General features: G+C 44.9%; 1 protein-coding gene across 2 annotated transcripts in view; it reads right to left on the bottom strand.

Annotated features, from left to right (window-relative positions):
- The window catches only part of JMJD7 (jumonji domain containing 7), a 35,760-nt gene extending 19,036 nt beyond the window's left edge, over positions 1–16,724 (bottom strand). The window contains exons 1-4 of one of the 2 annotated variants that reach the window (XM_068254310.1): positions 16,654–16,724; positions 12,710–12,894; positions 7,189–7,442; positions 2,316–2,372 (exon numbers count right to left, since the gene is read on the bottom strand). In XM_068254310.1, the coding sequence (XP_068110411.1) occupies positions 2,316–2,372; positions 7,189–7,442; positions 12,710–12,738 (340 nt within the window). In that variant the 5' untranslated portion in view covers positions 12,739–12,894; positions 16,654–16,724. Of the gene's footprint in view, positions 1–2,315; positions 2,373–7,188; positions 7,443–12,709; positions 12,895–16,621 lie in introns of both variants that reach the window. The other variant, XM_068254309.1, reaches the window with a different exon arrangement.
- Positions 16,725–17,099: the final 375 nt, after the last annotated feature.

The raw sequence follows: 17,099 nt of genomic DNA, 5'->3' as shown, positions 1-17,099 counted from the left end.
TGTGTTCAGAAGGGCACTGGGTGATGGTGTGTTCAGAAGGGCACTGGGTGATGGTGTGTTCAGAAGGGCACTGGGTGATGGTGTGTTCAGAAGGGCACTGGAGGACGATATGTTCAGAAGGGCACTGGAGGACGATATGTTCAGAAGGGCACTGGAGGACGATATGTTCAGAAGGGCACTGGAGGACGATATGTTCAGAAGGGCACTGGAGGACGATATGTTCAGAAGGGCACTGGAGGACGATATGTTCAGAAGGGCACTGGAGGACGATATGTTCAGAAGGGCACTGGAGGACGATATGTTCAGAAGGGCACTGGAGGACGATATGTTCAGAAGGGCACTGGAGGACGATATGTTCAGAAGGGCACTGGAGGACGATATGTTCAGAAGGGCACTGGAGGACGATATGTTCAGAAGGGCACTGGAGGACGATATGTTCAGAAGGGCACTGGAGGACGATATGTTCAGAAGGGCACTGGAGGACGATATGTTCAGAAGGGCACTGGAGGACGATATGTTCAGAAGGGCACTGGAGGACGATATGTTCAGAAGGGCACTGGAGGACGATATGTTCAGAAGGGCACTGGAGGACGATATGTTCAGAAGGGCACTGGAGGACGATATGTTCAGAAGGGCACTATCAGAGATGGGAGCGCATCTCCTGCTTGGGCGGCGAAACCGCCGTCTTTTCTGTTAGTACAGCGCTGCATTCAGTAGCAGCGCTGTACTGGGGACAGCCGTGTGACACTTGTGTGCTGTGTTGTGCGGCCCTGCAGCTTGGCCTTAAACTGCAGTGGCCAGTTGAACAAAATATAGCCTGGTCTTTAGGGGGGTTTAGCACTGTGGTCCTGAAGTGGTTAAAGGACAACTGAGGTGACGTGATATGATGAGATAGACATGTGTAACACTCAGTGATAAGTAATTACAGACATAAAACACTTTCCTGTCAGTAAATAGCTTCTGAGAGCAGGAAAGAGATAAAAAGGGTCAATAATTCAGAGATTTGAGCTTTGACATACTTCAAAGAAGGTATCATGGAGCAGAGATAATGAAACAGTAAAAACTTAAAAACTAGATTTAAATATAAAATAAAACTGGGATATCTTACAGGAATACTATCGATTCACATATTTTTTTCAATTGACACAGGAATTGTTTGGGAAGTGCTGCAGTACTGGTGTATACATTTTAGTAGCAACAGCTTTGTTTACTGTTATCAAAATACATTCAAACTTTACTGAAGCCAAAACTGACGGCTGACTGAGCCATGAGGCGAGGGGAAATTCCCCTCACACTTAATCAGTTAACTCTATGTGCAGCTCTGTGTGTGACAGAGAGAAGAGCTGCAGCTCCTGTGTTTCTGACTGACCTGTCTGAAGAGAGCAGAGGAAATGTAATGAATTGTCACACCTTTTGCATACTGTTTTTGCTTTCGCATACTGTTTTTGCTTTCAGAGTTTTATATGTTTGATATTTGCTTTCTGTAGTCTGATATGCAACGCTGGCTGTGCATTGAAGCTCACACCCCTTCTGCAATTGATTTGTTCCAATAAAGTTAAATCCTACCCTCAATAAATTACAGCTTTTGCCTCTGATATTGAACATGAAAAGTAGGAAAATGTTTACACAGCTACTTAGACATTATTTGCACACTGTCATTTTAGAACACTTGGGTATCGATAGTATTCCTTTAACCTCCCTGGCGGTTAATTTTTTTTTTCAAATGATGGAAAAAACTTTTTTTTAAATTTTTTTTTTTTGTTTCATGTAAAGCTACCAGAGTGGTAGCTACATGAAACCCCACTAGAGGGCGCATGTGGCCCTCTAGTCCGATTGCCGCCGGCAACAATAGCAAACAGGGGAACGCGTATATAACGCGTTCCCGTTTGGCTTCTCCTGTCGCCATGGCGACGATCGGCATGACGTCATGGACGTCAGCCGACGTCCTGACGTCAGGCGCACTCGATCCAGCCCATAGCGCTGCCCGGAACTCATTGGTCCGGGCAGCGCAGGGCTCTGGCGGGGGGGCCCTCTTCTGCCGCTGCGTGCGGGTGATCGCCGCAGAGCGGCGGCGATCAAGCTGTGCGCGCAGCTAGCAAAGTGCTATCTGCGCGCACAGCACTTTACATGATAAAAATCGCCCCACCAGGGGCTGAGATATCTCCCTGTGCGGCATACCGCCAGGGAGCTTAAAAGGTCATTTTTAGGCAACTGGAGAAAAGATACAATTGTTTTTCTCATCAGTTTATTTTCGCCTCGGATGTCCTTTAATGCAGATTTACATATTCTGATGTAACAATGTAACAGTTACTCACAGGAGGTTACTGCTGCAGACTCTCCCAGCCAGAAGTTCACAGCGTCAGGACGCTTCCCTGTAAACCGGACAGAAGAACACATGAAATCCACAGACAATTGTAGAACCTGGAAATCCCAACTTCAGTCTGCAGGAATAGAAGCAAATACATTCAGTTCACTAGACTATGCCCATAGCAGAGGTCCTCCCTGACCCTGCAGTGATTCCAAGCATAGGAATCCACTACCATCTGCTGAAAGAGACAAGACACAGAACATTTATAGTGTGCTTTTCTCCTGGCAGACTCAAAGCGCCAGAGCTGCAGCCTTTAGGGCGCGCTCAGCAGACAGTAGCAGTGTGAGTCTTGCCCAAGGTTTTCTTACTGAATAGGTGCTGACTTACTGAATAGGAAAAGCAGAGATTCGAACCCAGGTCTCCTGTGTCAGAGGCAGAGCCCTTAACCAGTGCGCTATTCAGTCACTGAGAAGAGTTTACTGTTAATTACCTGTAAATGTTCTGCTCCACCTAATCCCTCTATCTGAGAACTGTGTAGAAATTAGACAACAGCACTGTCAGATCTGCAAGCCTGCCCAGCCTCTCTGCTACTCTCACCTCACCCTCTCTTTTCTGATGAGTTATGCTGTCTGCTCTTCTGCAGAGACAAGACAGCTGCTCTGAGTGTCCAGGGCTGTCTTGGGAGTGAGCATGAGAGGAGAAGAGGACTGTACACACCAGAACAGGCAGCGTGACTCATCAGAAAGGAACGGGGAAAGGAAGAAAAAAAAAAGGAAGATAGAAAGAAAGAGTGATTGGGAAAAGCAGCAGATCTAGCCATGCAATGGTTGAATTTCATCTCATTTCAATTGGCTGGATAAAGAAGATGAAACATTTTACATGGTAAAAACCAGCAACTGCATTTTTTGTAAATATTGGCCAGTCAGGATAGAATAGTGGATTCATAAACTCAGATCCACCAGAGGGTCCGTTTAATTCCCTATTGAAGCAGGCTGTCCGGATTACTGGGAATGGAGCAATAAAACGGTTGCTGTTAGAATATGTACCAGTTCACACACCAGTCATAACTGGGACTGAAGACCCCTGATGTACAATCCACTGTTATATTTATGAATAATCTGCTACAGACCTAAAATAAAAGGCGGAACCATGGAAGGTGCAGAACAAAATTCAGCATCTTGTTAAAGCAAAATCATGTTCTTAATATTAAAAGAGGCACTGTGGTAAAAAAAAAAAAGTAATGAATTCCACCTCATTAGATCATTTGAGGCATTTTCAAGGTTTAAACTTAAAGGGGAACTTAAGTAAGAGGTATACGGAGGCTGTCATATTTATTTCCTTTTAATCAATACCAGTTGCCTGGCAGCCCTCCTGGTCTATTTCTCTGCTGTAGTATCTGAATAACACCAGAAACAAGCATGCAGCTAGTTTTGTCAGATCTGACTTTAAAGTCTGAAACACCTGATCTGCTGCATGCTTGTTCAGGGTCTATGGCTAACAGTATTAGAGGCAGATGATCAGCAGGGCTCCCAGGCAACTGGTATTGCTTAAAAGGAAAAAAACATGGCAGCCTCCATATACCTCTCTCTTCAGTTCCCCTTTAACCTGGACAAGAGAGGCATTACCCCTGAATGTCCCAGCGCAAGATCTAGCTCATCTCCAGAGTCAGTTTCACTTTCTATGGAAGAAGGATTACATTAGATACTTAGGTGTCCATTTTAGTAGTTCATACCACTCCTTATACAAGTATAATTACCCGCCCCCTCATCCAACAAATTACTCAGGATCTGAATAGATGGTCTTCGTATGGGATCTCATGGATGGGGAGAATAGATTAAATAAAAATGGAACGGTCTTCCTCGAATTTTATATATGTTTGAGACCCTCCCGGTTAGAGTCCCTTCTGGAGTTTTAAACAAATTGCAGAAAGACATTAGAAGGTTTATTTGGGGTAGGAAAAAACCTAGGGTCCCCTTCTCTGTTATGGAAGCAGACAAATCTCACGGGGGCCTCTCGGTTCCAAACTTTCTGCTATATTATTATGCATCACACTTGCGGCAGATTGTAGAATGGTCAGCTAAGCTGTTACGTCATAAGATTGAACAAGATGCCATATATCCCTGTATGCTGAGCTATCTCCTGTGGTCTAATAAATCTTCTTCTATACTGTATCCCCTTCAATTGAACTCCGTAAAATTTACAAAATCAGTGTGGGATCACACGAAGTATAAATTTGGGCTTCGAGGAAATGTATCCCCCGTGGAATGTTTAAATGATATCTCTGAATTACTCACTGAGGCCCTTCAGAGGGTTCAAACTTTTGCTGACTCCATGATCTATTAAAGATTTATGCGATTCTACAACTGGCAAATTTTTATCCTATACTGCATTTCAAACTAAATTTAACTTATCTGAATATGACATTTGCCATATTTGCAATTACGTTCATGTATTAGATCTAGGTTCCAGGGGGCATCTCTTCCGTCTCTCATGATGTCTGAACAAATGACATTGGAAGATCAGCGCCCAATTCAGTCCATCACTAAATTATATGTGGCATTATCCTCTTTGGGTTCTGTTCAATCTTTGAAGAATAAGTATATGGTCTATTGGGAGACTGAGTTTGGGGGGTGTTTGAATCAATCAGATTGGGAATCGATTTGGGATAATGCCAGAAAAACTTCTATATGGACTCCTGTTAAAGAGAGCATATATATAAAATGATGTTTAATTGGTATTATACCCCTGTAGTTTTGAACAAACTTTTCCCTACATCATCTGCATCTTGCTGGAGAGGTTGAGGGGCACAGGGTTCTCTGGCTCACATTTTTTGGCACTGCCCAGTTATCTGCCCTTATTGGTCGAAGGTTAAAGATCTGGTATACAAAGTGCTACACAAACAGGTCTCATTGGACCCATGGGTTTATGTTTTGGGTAAATCCCCACCTGGTCTGCGATCAAATTCGCGGAAAATGCTTACTCACCTTCTTACTGCCGCAAGGATGCAAATTTCATGGCTTTTTGGAAACGTAAGGAACCCCCGAGTATTGACAATGTTATACATAGAGTACGAAGAGTGAGACTAATGGAATATTTGACCTCATTGGTTAATGAAACTTCGGTTAATTTTTCTAAGGTATGGGATTTTTAGGATATTAACCATGACCTCTCAAGTAATATTGACTAAATACCATATATGATGATTGGAACATTTATTATAGTTTGTTTATTGATTTGTTTTACTGTTCTTCCAAAATTGTTAAAATTGGGATCACAAGCGTTTAATATATGAGAAGGTTATGCAGTGTACATTTTCTGTTTGATTATGTTTACCTATGTTATAAAGCTCTCTTTTATTGAAAGTGAATGTAACCTCTTTCTTTTGCCTTTTTTTACAATATCCCAGCTAATAATATCCCTGTTTGCCTGCGTCATCCTGTCCCTGTGTCCGTGTGTTGCGCTACTGCGCATGTACAGGACAGCCAGCCATTGGGACAGGAGGACAGGGCGCGTGTGCGCTGAGGACGGGTGTGGGCATGTGCACTGATGGTGTGAAAAGACCTAGAGCCTGTTTTTTAACGGGCTTAGTTCAACTAGTTCATTTATAGTTCATTAATTTTTATTATAATCATACATTGCAGAATATTTCCTAACACCGATTAACATTCTGAAATTTATCACAGGTGGTGACATCTTTAGTCCCGTCAGGCGATCTCTGCAGAATGTTCGTTTACTGAGAGTTCTAAGTAAAGCCAGCAGAAAATATACCTGATCTCCCAGAATGCTCGGGAAGAGGGCGGGGCTACATACCAATATACAGTACAGTGATATGAAGACAGGGGAAGTGTTTCTGATGCTGAAACCAGGCAAATTACTGTAAAAGTGGGCATCCTGAATAATTACTGTATTCTACTATATGTCACTACAGTGCCTCTTTATGAGCTGTACATGACATCACACAGCCGTCTCTCACACAAGAAATAAACAATAAGCATTCAGGGATGGTTCACACATAAAAAGGTGTCCAGTCCTGTCCTGTCCGTATTGTGACAGTTAGCATCAGCTTTGTATGTGTTTCTATGGATGTGTTCACACAAGGTGTACATTTCCTGTCCAGTCCTGTCAGTTATGGCTGTGTACATACATAAAAGGTGTACATTTCCTGTCCAGTCCTGTCTTGTCAGTTATGGCTGTGTACATACATAAAAGGTGTACATTTCCTGTCCAGTCCTGTCAGTTATGGCTGTGTACACACATAAAAGGTGTACATTTCCTGTCTGGTCCCATCAGTTATGGCTGTGTACACACATTAAAGGTGTACATTTCCTGTCCAGTCCTGTTAGTGATGGTTGTGTACACACAAAGGTGTACATTTCCTGTCCAGTCCTGTCAGTTATGGCTGTGTACACACATAAAAGGTGTACATTTCCTGTCCAGTCCTGTCAGTTATGGCTGTGTACACACATAAAAGGTGTACATTTCCTGTCCAGTCCTGTTACTGATGGCTGTGTACACACAAAGGTGTACATTTCCTGTCCAGTCCTGTCAGTTATGGCTGTGTACACACATAAAAGGTGTACATTTCCTGTCCAGTCCTGTCAGTTATGGCTGTGTACACACATAAAAGGTGTACATTTCCTGTCCAGTCCTGTTAGTGATGGCTGTGTACACACAAAGGTGTACATTTCCTGTCCAATCCTGTCAGTTATGGCTGTGTATACACATAAAAGGTGTACATTTCCTGTCCAGTCCCGTCAGTTATGGCTGTGTACACACATTAAAGGTGTACATTTCCAATCTAGTCATGTAAAACTGATGCAAAACTGACAGGACCAGAAATGTGCAGATTTATGTGTAAACCAAGCCACTCAGTGACGTACCTAGAGCCTCGCTCATCCAGGGAATGTGGCTCTCCATATCTCCTATCAGCTCAGGGAACTCCTCTGTCAGGTTGGAGCATTGCTTCTGGATGTAGAACACTCCCGGGGGTTGGCTTTTCTTCTCTATAATATCCAGGAAGTCCGCCAGCGTCATGGTCCTCTCCTCCGGCATGACAAACCTGTCCTGATACACGGCGTCCGCATAGCCATTCGGTGTAACCGCCACACTTACACGCTTGGATCCTAAACACGTCCTGCAGACCAACAACAGGTCTGTGATCAGCAATAAGCAGAGCAAATGACAGTATGACTCATTAGACAAGACATTTTTTACATGAACAACCTCTAAATAAATATGGATTGTTTCAAATGTTTATCTTATTGCTGTAACTGTCGGCTTATAACAGTCAGGATTATTCATCACAAAGCAGCTCAGGGCTCTTTTCCAATACCAGCATTTTGCGATCTGATCCTGCTTGCAAAACGCTAGGTTCTGTGCGATTCAGCTCCTATACATTTAATAGGTTTGCAGGAAAATCACTATCGCACGGTATGCAATTTTCCCAGCAATTCTGGAATTTAAAGAGGAACTCCAGTGAAAATAGTAAAAAAAGCGCTTCATTTTTACAAGAATTATGTATAAATGATTTAGTCAGTGTTTGCCCATTGTAAAATCTTTTAAATCCCTGATTTATATTCTGACATTTATCACATGGTAACATTTTTACTGCTGGCCGATGATGTAGCTGCTGCTTGCTGTTTTGGCAGTTGTAAACAGCTATTTCCCACAATGCAACAAGGTTCACAGACAGGAAACTGCCAGGAGTACCACGGTCCTCAGGGTTTGTTGTGGGAGGGATTTAACCACAATATCAGTCATACAGCGCCCCCTGAAGGTCTGTTTGTGAAAAGGAATAGATTTCTCATGTAAAAGGGGGCATATCAGCTACTGATTGGGATTAAGTTCAATTCTTGGTCGGAGTTTCTCTTTAAACCCCCCCCCCCCTTTTTTTTTTTTTACCCTAATGCAAATCACAAACACATGGCAATCGCAACATACACCCGACAGATCACAGCCCAATCGGGGCAGAATCGCGGTGGTGGAAATTGAAAAGAAATGCGATTGCAGTGCAATTGTGATCGCATTTCCTAGTGGAAAAGAGCCCTCAAAGATATTTATCAGCAAAACTGCTGTGAAAGTGGAGCAGCCAATTGGAACATCTGTGATCAGCATCTAGGTTAGAAAAAGAAAAAAACATCTCATAAGTTCAACCTTTTAAGACTTTTTGTACTTTAACCCCCCTGGCGGTATGAAAAATACCGCCAGGGGGCAGCGCAGCAGTTTTTTTTTTATTTTATTTTTTTTAAATCATGTAGCGAGCCCAGGGCTCGCTACATGATAGCCGCTGCTCAGCGGCATCCCCCCAGCCCCGCCGATCGCCTCCGGCGACAGGCGATCAGGAAATCCCGTTCAAAGAACGGGATTTCCTGGAGGGCTTCCCAGTCGCCATGGCGACGGGGCGGGATGACGTCACCGACGTCGGGACGTCATTGGGAGACCCGATCCACCCCTTGGCGCTGCCTGGCACTGATTGGCCAGGCAGCGCAGGGGTCTGGGGGGGGGGGGGCGCGCGCCGCACCGGATAGCGGCGATCGGGCGCGCGGCGGCGGCGATCGGGGTGCTGGCGCAGCTAGCAAAGTGCTAGCTGCGTCCAGCAAAAAAAAAATTATGAAAATCGGCCCAGTAGGGCCTGAGCGGCACCCTCCGGCGGCTTACCCCGTGTCACACACGGGGTTACCGCTAAGGAGGTTAAAGGACACCTGGCCCATATGCAATTGACTTTTTCACCAGAGTTTTCTCCAAGGTGATATTTTTAAACTTGTCAATAAAATGCCTTTTAAGCCACCAGAAAGAAAGAAAATACTCAAAATCATTTTGATAGTACCTTTCCACCTACTTTTCAGCACATTTTCAGTTGACAAGTAGTGAAAAGGAGGAGGTTCTCCAGCCCTATCACACTGACAGTCCCTTCACTGACTGCCAGTTACACTTCATCCAGCTCTCTTCCCGCTTCTCCAACCTTATTCCACTCAGTCTCATCACTGACTGCCAGTTACACTTCATCCACCTGTCTTCCTGCTTTTCCAGCCTTATTCCACTCAGTCTCATCAGTGACTGCCAGTTATACCTCATCCTCCTCTCTTCCTGCTTCTCCAGCCTTATTCCACTCAGTCTCATCACTGGCTGCCAGTTACACCTCAAACCTCTCCTCCTGCTTCTCCAGCCCTATCACTCTCTGACCGTCCCTTCACTGCCTGCCAGTTACACCTCATCCACCTCTCCTCCTGCTTCTCCAGCCCCATCACACTGACAGTCCCTTCACTGCCTGCCAGTTACACCTCATCCACCTCTCCTCCTGCTTCTCCAGCCCTATCATACTGACAGTCCCTTCACTGCCTGCCAGTTACACCTCATCCAGCTCTCTTCCCGCTTCTCCAACCTTATTCCACTCAGTCTCATCACTGGCTGCCAGTTACACCTCATCAACCTCTCCTCCTGATTCTCCAGCCCTATCACACTGGCAGTCCCTTCACTGGCTGCCAGTTACACCTCATCCACCTCTCCTCCAGCCCCTATCACACTCTGACCGTCCCTTCACTGCCGGCCAGTTACACCTCATCCACCTCTCCTTCTGCTTCTCCAACCCCTATCACACAGACAGTTCCTTCACTGGCTGCCAGTTACACCTCATCCACCTCTCTTCCCGCTTCTCCAGCCTTTTTCCACTCAGTCTCATCACTGGCTGCCAGTTATACCTCATCCACCTCTCCTCCTGCTTCTCCAGCCCTATCACACTCTGACCGTCCATTTACTGCCTGCCAGTTACACCTCATGCATCTCTCTTCCTGCTTCTCCAGCCCTATCACACTGGCAGTCCCTTCACTGGCTGCCAGTTACACCTCATCCACCTCTCCTCCAGCTTCTCCAGCCCCTATCACACTCTGACCGTCCCTTCACTGTCGGCCAGTTACACCTCATCCACCTCTTCTCCAGCCCTATCCCCCTCTGTCAGTCTCTTCACTGTCTGCCAGTTACACCTCATCCGCTTCTCCTCCTGCTTCTCCAGCCCTATCCCCCTCTGTCAGTCCCATCACTGGCTACCAGTTACACCTCATCCACCTCTCTTTCCGCTTCTCCAGCCCTAGCCCCCTCTGTAAGTCTCTTCACTGCCTACTAGTTATACAAAGGATACAATTCAAAATCCTGACGCTCGCAATTTACAACCTAGCTCTTTCTCTAAATAAACTTATTTTCAGATACCATCCTACACGCAATCTCTGCTCTACTAACAATATTCTCCTGTCTTCCTCTCTGGTCACTCCCAGTTACAAGACTTCTCTTGATCCTCTTCCCTCCTCTGAAACACCCTCCCCATAACCCATCCGCCACTCACCCTTTTTAGTCACAACCTGAAAACTTACCCCTTCAGGCGAGCATGCTCTTTCTCTTAGGACACCCAGGCAACTGACCACCATTTTACCATCTCATCCACAGCCTCCCTTCATCTATCCCTTAACCCATTAGACTGTAAGGCCGGTTAGCACTTGAGCTGAGAATAGACATTTTTTTGTCTGTTCTCTGATTATTGCAAAACTGACAGTGAACCGCTATCCTACCTAATAAAGTACAAGTGTCCCTGCGTCTCATGTCCCTGTGTCAGTGCTTTTGCGCTACTGCAAATGTCCTGCACTGTCACAGCCGTTGGGACAGGGTGCAGGGGCCAGTTGGGTGTGTGTGCGCGGGACAGACCTAGAGCCCGTATTTAAACGGGCTTAGGTCATTAGTTTTATATATAGGATCTGTTCACACTTGTCAGCCCTAAAGGTGCGTACACACGCACTACTAAATGCAACGACGGGTCCGCCGGACCCTCCCGCTGGGCGGTCTTTAGCCGACAGTATGCGCGTGTGTACGTGCTGTCGGCGGACTGATAAGGCTCAGCAGATTGTTCAGAAACAGCCTTATCAGTCCGCCAATAGCGCGTACACACGCGCATACTGTCGGCTAAAGATGATGCTCACATTACTGACAACGTATTTTGTCACAATATGAAAATTGTATACAAACATGGAAAATCGCATGTGGAAACCATTATCACTGAGTGCCACAAAACTAAAAAGTGCCCGGAAAATTGCACGGTTCCCTGCCTTAAAAACTTTTGGCAAGCTCCAATTGTTCTGATATGGCCCAGGAAAGGACTGCAAACCCTTACCACCTAACTTACAGATCAGTGATGGCTTACCTTGCCACTCCAGCTGTGACAAAACTACAAATTCCATCATGCCTCTGCCTCCCCAAGTTATGCTTAGAGCTGTCAGAGTATTGCAATGCTTCATGGGACTTGTAGTTCCACCACAGCTGGAGTGCCAAGGTTAGCCATCACTGTTACAGATCATCGTATTAAAAGGGACTCTACAGTGAAAATAAACTCATGAGATAATGATTTGGATGTGTAGTACAGCTAAGAAATTGAAGCACAGAAGCCAGTCCTATATTGTTTCCAGTACAGAAAATAGTTAAAGTGGATCCGAGGTGAACGTTTACTCATTGCATAATTGTGTTCCTTTCCTATTGTTTACAGGGCATTCCTCAAGCCAAATACTTTTTTGTTTTTGTTTTAATACTCTAATTCCCTATAAACTAAATAAACCACGCCCACAGATTTTCAGAGAGCCTTGGCAGTAGCAAGGGCTCATGGGAGCTCAGTCTGGGCAGGGGGAGGAGGAGGTGTTACTAGTCATTGATTTCAGAGGCAGAGGGGAGGAGGAGAGGGGATTAGGTTTTTTTCACAGTCTGAGTGCTGATGGTGCAGATAAGCCTGCCTCTGTGTAATGTTTAAAAACATGGCTGCTGTCATTGTATCACTGGAAGAAATAATCATTTTCTATTAAATCTGTTTGCAGCTAGATTTGCTGTGTAAACTATCTAAACTTTAGATAAGATCTATAGACAAGTTACTTGTTATAGTTAGTTTTTCATCTCGGATCCGCTTTAAGAAACTTTACTTATCTATGCAAAAGAGCTGCTCTGAGCTCTCCGACTAATTTAGTTGGCTACAGTGCTATTTTCTGAAGCACTTATGCATTAAAGAAAAAGTGAAAGACAATTTCACATAAGGTTTTACTGCAGAGAAGCTCAAAGTGTCATTAGCTCTGCTCAGTTTAATAGTTTAAAATGCAGAGCGTAGTTTGTAAACTGTAAATATTAGAGAATGATGCAATGTTATTAAAACAAAAAAAAATAGCTATATAACAAAATAAAAATGAGACTTTTCTTTGCTACTAATGTTCTTTTAACTATCTGTACTACTCATACAATTCATTATTTCATAGGGTTTTTTTGCGCTTCAGTGTCACTTGAAAAAGTTCCATATCACATCTATAAGAACTGTTGGACCAGGTATAGTTTCCAGAGATCTCAATAACGGCATTGAAAAGTATTTAGGAGCATCAGCTCTACCTGGAACCCATCAGAGCTACAGCTCCCATACCGGAGGTAATCTAATGTCCACTTGTGTAGTGCCGGCCAGTGGTGGAAGGCATTGCGTAGAACACAGGGTCTGTTCGGAGTCAGCCAATCCCGATGAAACTGAAGTGGTGTTGGAGGCCCCTCCAGGTATGGGACACTGTCCGTTCCATGCAGCTCTAGAGAAAAAGGAAGGAAAGATCATACTCAACACCACGCATATACTTTGCAGCAAATTCATTTTTATACATAAAGAGGAACGCGAAAATCTTAAAATGAGCCATAAATTACTTTTCTCCTATGTTACTGTCACTTACAGTAGGTAGTAGAAATCTGACATTGCCGGCAGATTTTGGACTAGCCCATCTTCTCATAGGGGGGTTCTCAGGGTTTTCTTGATTTTTAAAAGCACTTAGTGAATGGCAGTAGCTCCGTCCAACTGCCAAAATAGTGTGCAGGGAGGCTGACCAGCATCTTTGTATTAATCATTTTCAGGAAATGTCTTTATAAAGAATAAAGGCCTTGCTGAGAATCCCCTATGGAGAGATGGACTAACCCAAAATCGGTAATGTCAGATTTCTACTACCTACTGTAAGTGTCAGCAATATAGGAGAAAAGTAATTTATGGCTCAATTTACTCTGGGAGGAATGTACTTATTTTTTGTATGTGTTTTAAATTTTAAGATTTTCGCGATGGTTCCTCTTAAATGTATAATGTACAGTACATAATCACTACATAAGCCATCTTGTGACGTATGTTAAATAGTCAAAGTGAAACTATTTTCAGAATTTCTTGTCTGCTCTAAAAGATTGTCCCTAGATGTTTTCATGAAGTGAATAAACAATTATTTTATAAAAGATTGCAGTAAAAGTGCATTCACTTTTTATGGCAGCATGGTGGCGTAGTGGTTAGCATTCTCACCTTGCAGCGCTGGGCCCCCGGTTTAAATACCAACCAGGGAGCTATCTGTACAGAGTTTGTATGCTCTTCCCGTGTCTGTGTGGCTTTCCCCCAGGCACTCCACTTTCCTCCCATATCCCAAAAACAAAGATAATGGTCTTCCCCTTGAATTTGCCCTAGACTACGATACATACACTACATGATGCATAGATAGACATATGACTATGGTAGGGATTAGATTGTGAACCCCCTCTGAGGGACAACTAAATGACAAGAATATATACAAAAGACAATATATACTCTGTACAGCGCTGCAGAAGAGGTTGGCGCTATCTAAATACTAAATAATAAAAATACATAAAATGCACACAAATGTCTCGGCAGACAGCTGGTAGCTCAATTACACTAGCTCATTACTTTCTGAGAAGGGAGAATTGGACAAGGCCGCTCTCTATAAACACATGCAGGGTGGACACAGGGTGGATTTCTCTGTGTTCTCCTCTCCTGTGCAAGAGTTCAGGTCCACTTTAAAAACTAGCTATTTATTGATTTTAAGTACAGCAGGAGATCTGTGCCAGATTCAATCAAACATTCTTAATATCAATGATGCATTATTTGCAATACATTCCATTGAAAATGTTCAACGTACTGAAGTTTGAAACAATCAGAGCTTCAAAAGGAAACCGAGGTGTGAGACCTATGGAGGCTGCCATATTTATTTCCTTTTAAACAATACCAGTTGCCTGGCAGTCCTACTGAGTATTCTGGTTATTGAGGTCTCAGGCCTGGTGCACACCAGAGGAGTTTTTCTGAGCGTTTTGAGGTTTTGAAACCTCCTGCTAATGTTATCCTATGTGTCTATGCACACTGGAGCGATGAGGTTTTGTAAAAAAAACCTCATAGCATTACATTGGGAAGAGCTTTTGAAACCTCTAGCATTTGGGGAGCTTTTCTGGTGTGTCTCAGCCCTAAATCACACACCTGAAACAAGCATACAGCTAATCTTGTCAGATTTGTCATGGACATCTGATCTGCTGCATGCTTGTTCAGGGTCTATGGCTTAAAGTATTTGAGGCAGAGGATCAGCTGGACAGCCTGGCAATGTGCATTATTTAAAAGGAAAAAAACATGTCAGCCTCCATATCCCTCTCACCTCAGGTTCCCTTAAAAATTGAACACAGTTATATAGATTTTAAGTGCAGCTAATCCGATCAAAGCAATGAAGTCTTAAATCTTGCCAATATGTCCCTATTAATTTTTCACCTGCGTTTTCTCCTACGAGATATTTTCAAACCTTATTAATAAAATACCTTTAAAGCTCCCAGCATGCAAGAAAATACTTAAAATAAGATTGATATGACCCTTTATGCGTGACCACATTCCTGTTTGTGTAAGATCTTAGCCACGCTACGCAGAAGCAAGACAGCCTGCGACTGCACAGTGCTCTCTGCTACTGCACAGGCCATCAGTGTGTCCGTGCCTTTCCAGGGACAGGAGCATAGTCAAGAGCAGTGTTCTCGCCAGAATTTTTTCCCAGCCAGGTGGTATGAAAAAGTAGCCGGGTGGCATGAAAAAATAGCCAGGTGGAGAGAGATGAGAGAATGCAGGGCTGGCGATTCTCTGCTTACAACATAGGCGGAGGTGAGCAGATAACAGCCGGGTGGTCACCAAAAATAGCCAGGTGGAGCACCCGCCTAAAAGAGCCTGGGGAGAACACTGAAGAGGGTCCTAGTGACCAGTGGTGGGCTCAAGAAAAGGGGGGCTATTCAACTTTAGGAGACTTGCCTTAAAGTATAACAGAGGTCAAACACTTCGGAGAAACCTCTCTGCCTCCCTGTAGCTTACCTAACGGCCCCCGAAATACACTTCTGGTCAGCCGGGTTGGTCTCTAGTGCGCAGGCGCTGGCCAGGCTGCGCATCCTACAGCGTGGCCGGGAGCGTCCTGCGCATGACGTCAATATTTATACGCATGTATGGCTGGGAGCGCACTGCGCATGACATCATATGCATGTGCAGCGTGCTTCCCGGCCAGAGCCTGCGCACTACAGACCGACATGGCTGACCAGAAGTAAATCCTGGGGGCTTTTTGGGGGCTGTTAGGTAAGCTACAGGGGGCAGAGAGAAGAACGGGGGAACAGTGGGCATCAGGACAGGTGATACCAGTATATGCCTAATCCCCCCGTTTCTACAAGACATTTGACCTCTGGTATGCTTTAAAGGACTTATGAGGCGAGATATACAAAAAAAAAAATGCAGGCTTCTCCTGGCCCTAGAAGTCATTTGGGTCCCTTGGGGCAGCTCTGGTCCCCTCCGGGGTCCTGCTGACAGCCTGCAAGATTGCCGATCACTGAGAGCTCAGCACTTTCTATGCATATGCATATACACAGACGAATCGGGGTCGGTGATCCCTAGAGCGCTTTCACATCTACATCGCGTGCAGGAGCTGTTCTCCTGCACGCATTGAAAAGCCTGCAGCGTATAGTCGGGATGCTGCCGTGCGATGCAATCAGCGGCGTAGCTATTAATTCACCTGACGGAAAAACGTTGGCTCCCGACGATTAAAAGCTCCCGGGTGCGTGGAACCGCAACGTACCAAAAAACGCAGCGTCGGGTGTGAAAGGTAAAATGAAAGTCTATGAACTCTAATTTTACCTTGGTTAACGCAAAGTTTCGACCTTGCGTCAAAAACGCGGGGAACGACCTCTAGTGCGAAAGAGCCCTTAGAGGCTGCCAGTGGGACCCAGGAGAGGACCAGAGCTGCGCCGAGGGACCCAATGACTTCTAGGGGCTGGAAGAAGCCCAGGGTAAGTAAAACTACATTTCTCGAGAGTTCTCTAAAGAATGTACATCAGCCTTTTACACTTTCCCAGAGCAGGCTGGAGAATGGAAGACAGACTGGCTCCTCTGAGCAGCAGCTCTATGCAGTCCCAGTCTCCATTCACCAGCCTCAGAATTGTGTCTGCTCCTGTACAAACACCACATCAAATTCAGCATTCGTGTCTCACCCCGCAACTCCTGTCCAAACTCTTGCACACACCTCCACACCTCCCCAGCCGCTGCCATTCTCCAATATGGCCAGACTAAGCACCTCACGTCACTACAGGGAGCAGCCCGGATTATAGACGTCATCGCCCTGTGTACAGCGTGTCTAGTGAGCAAATGCACTTTATGGGAAATGCTGCAGCGCCACCTAGAGGATCCAAAAGTAAATCAAGATGTTTACTGAAGATTAGTTTTCCTGGAGAGAATCCCACTAGTAAGGGCTCGTTTCCACTAGTGCGGTGCGAATCGCTGGGATTCCACCGCTGACGAAATCGCATGCGGATGCGATTCCGCGTGCGTTTTTGCCACGATTTCGCATGCGATTTCGCATAGGCAGGGTATATGCGAATTTAACCAAGTCACTGCCTGGTTCAATTTACATTAGTTTTCATGCGAATTCGCACGCAAAATATATACGCATGTATGTTTTCCCTATCAAAT

This window comes from Hyperolius riggenbachi, chromosome 9 (assembly GCF_040937935.1).
Source record: "Hyperolius riggenbachi isolate aHypRig1 chromosome 9, aHypRig1.pri, whole genome shotgun sequence".
In the NCBI taxonomy this organism is placed as follows: Eukaryota; Metazoa; Chordata; class Amphibia; order Anura; family Hyperoliidae; genus Hyperolius; species Hyperolius riggenbachi.
Note: the sequence above shows the minus strand (reverse complement) of the source record. Positions and strands in the feature narration are given on the sequence as shown.